The following is a 1,633-nucleotide window of genomic DNA, read 5'->3' as shown; positions in this document are numbered from 1 at the left end:
AAATACAACTACAAAAATAAATATAAGTATTTATCTGCAAACTAAAAACTAGAAATACAAAAAGAATAAAAGCAAAATAATAAAAGTAAAAATGCAAATAAATAAAACCAAAAATAAATAAAATTAAAAGTAGAAACACAGAACCTATAAATGTAATAACAAAAAAAAAATACTATTTTTATTATGTATTTATTTATTTATTTATTTATTTATTTATTTATTTATTTATTTATTTATTTATTTATTTATTTATTCACCTGTAAGTTGGGGCTTTGGGCGCATGCAGAGTGTGTGCGTGGCGGGGGTGGCTTTGAGTGTGTGGGCCCGAAAGGTCGAAATTGAAAAGAATTAAAAGAAATAAAAGAAATGAAAGAACTAAATTGTAAAATTGAATTAATTTTAATAAATAAAAGAGAAAAAGGCTTTAAACAAGCAGCAATTGGCTGCTGCTTCCCGCTGCTGCTGCATGCACCGCAGCAGCGGCGTCGGCAGCCGCTGCGACTTCGCGGCTTTCTCGGCTCTTTTTTGCTGCTTTTTGTTTCAATTTTCGAATTAAATTACTTTATTTTTATTTCTTTTCTTTGTTTAAACCTTTTCATCCAAATAACTCCCGAGGAATGCTCCCTATTCCGGCGTTCGGCGCTGCCCGCGCCGCCGCAGCTGCAGGTGTGCGTACACCTGGGCTCTCGCTGCGGCTGCAGCAGCCGCTGCAGCAGCAGCAGCCGCTGCAGCAGCCGCTGCTGCAGCAGCAGCAGCAGCAGCTTGCTGCTGCTGCTCTGAGTTGCGCGCTTCCGCGCGCCTCCGCGCTCTGTTTCTCCACCGCCGCGGCCAGCAGCAGCAGCAGCAGCAGCAGCAGCAGCAGCTTGAGCAGCAGCATAAGCAGCAGCAGCAAGTTCAGCCGGCACAGCGTGGAGGGCCGGTACGCGCATGCACTATTTGCTGCCAGCAGCGCAGCAGGAAACGTGGAGCAGGTGCAGCAGGAGCTGCAGCTGCTGCTGCAGCTGCTGCAGCAGAGCCGCGACTTCGCAGCTTTTGCTGCTGCTGCTGGCCTGGCAGCAGACACGAAGCAGGCCGTGCTGCAGCAGCTTGCTGCTGCTGCTAAACTCTCCAAAACCAGCAGCAACTTCTTATTTGCTGCTGCTGCTAATAAGCGTTTGCAAAACCTCAAAAACATTATTGCTGCTTTTCTCGAGCTGTACAGACACCACAAACGCCAGCTCCAGTGCACCATTACTTCGGCCAAGGTGAGATTTATTTATTTATTATTTATTTATTATTTATTTATTTATTTATTTATTTATTTATTCATTTATTTTGTTATTTATTTATATATTTATTATTTGTTTGTTGGTTTGTTTATTTGTTTGTTGTTTATTTGTTTGTTTGCTTTTTTGGTTTTTTGTTTTGTTTTTTTTCGCGTTTTTTCGTGTGCTTTTGGCAGACACCAGGAGACCCCTAAACCCTAAACCCTAAACCCTAAACCCTAAACCCTTATCATTAAACCCTAAACCCTAAACGCTGATCACTAAACCCTAAACTCTAAACCCTTAACAGTGAGCCACAAGCCCTAAACCCTCCTCCCTAAACCCTCCTCCCTAAACCCTAAACCCCAAACCCTAGTCACTAAACCCTA

At 42.4% G+C, this 1,633-nt stretch overlaps 1 protein-coding gene across 1 annotated transcript; it reads left to right on the top strand.

The window, feature by feature from the left end:
• Positions 1–617: 617 nt before the first annotated feature.
• Positions 618–1,459, top strand: ETH_00007515 (uncharacterized protein; the record flags this gene model as incomplete). Its single annotated transcript, XM_013376692.1, has 2 exons — positions 618–1,244; positions 1,442–1,459. 2 exons carry the CDS (start codon positions 618–620, stop codon positions 1,457–1,459), a joined length of 645 nt encoding a protein of 214 aa, XP_013232146.1.
• Positions 1,460–1,633: the final 174 nt, after the last annotated feature.

This window comes from Eimeria tenella, genomic scaffold (genome assembly GCF_000499545.2).
Source record: "Eimeria tenella Houghton genomic scaffold, Eth_scaff39, whole genome shotgun sequence".
Taxonomy (NCBI): domain Eukaryota; phylum Apicomplexa; class Conoidasida; order Eucoccidiorida; family Eimeriidae; genus Eimeria; species Eimeria tenella.
The sequence above is the reverse complement of the archived record's forward strand: the minus strand, read 5'-3'. Positions and strand labels throughout refer to the sequence as shown.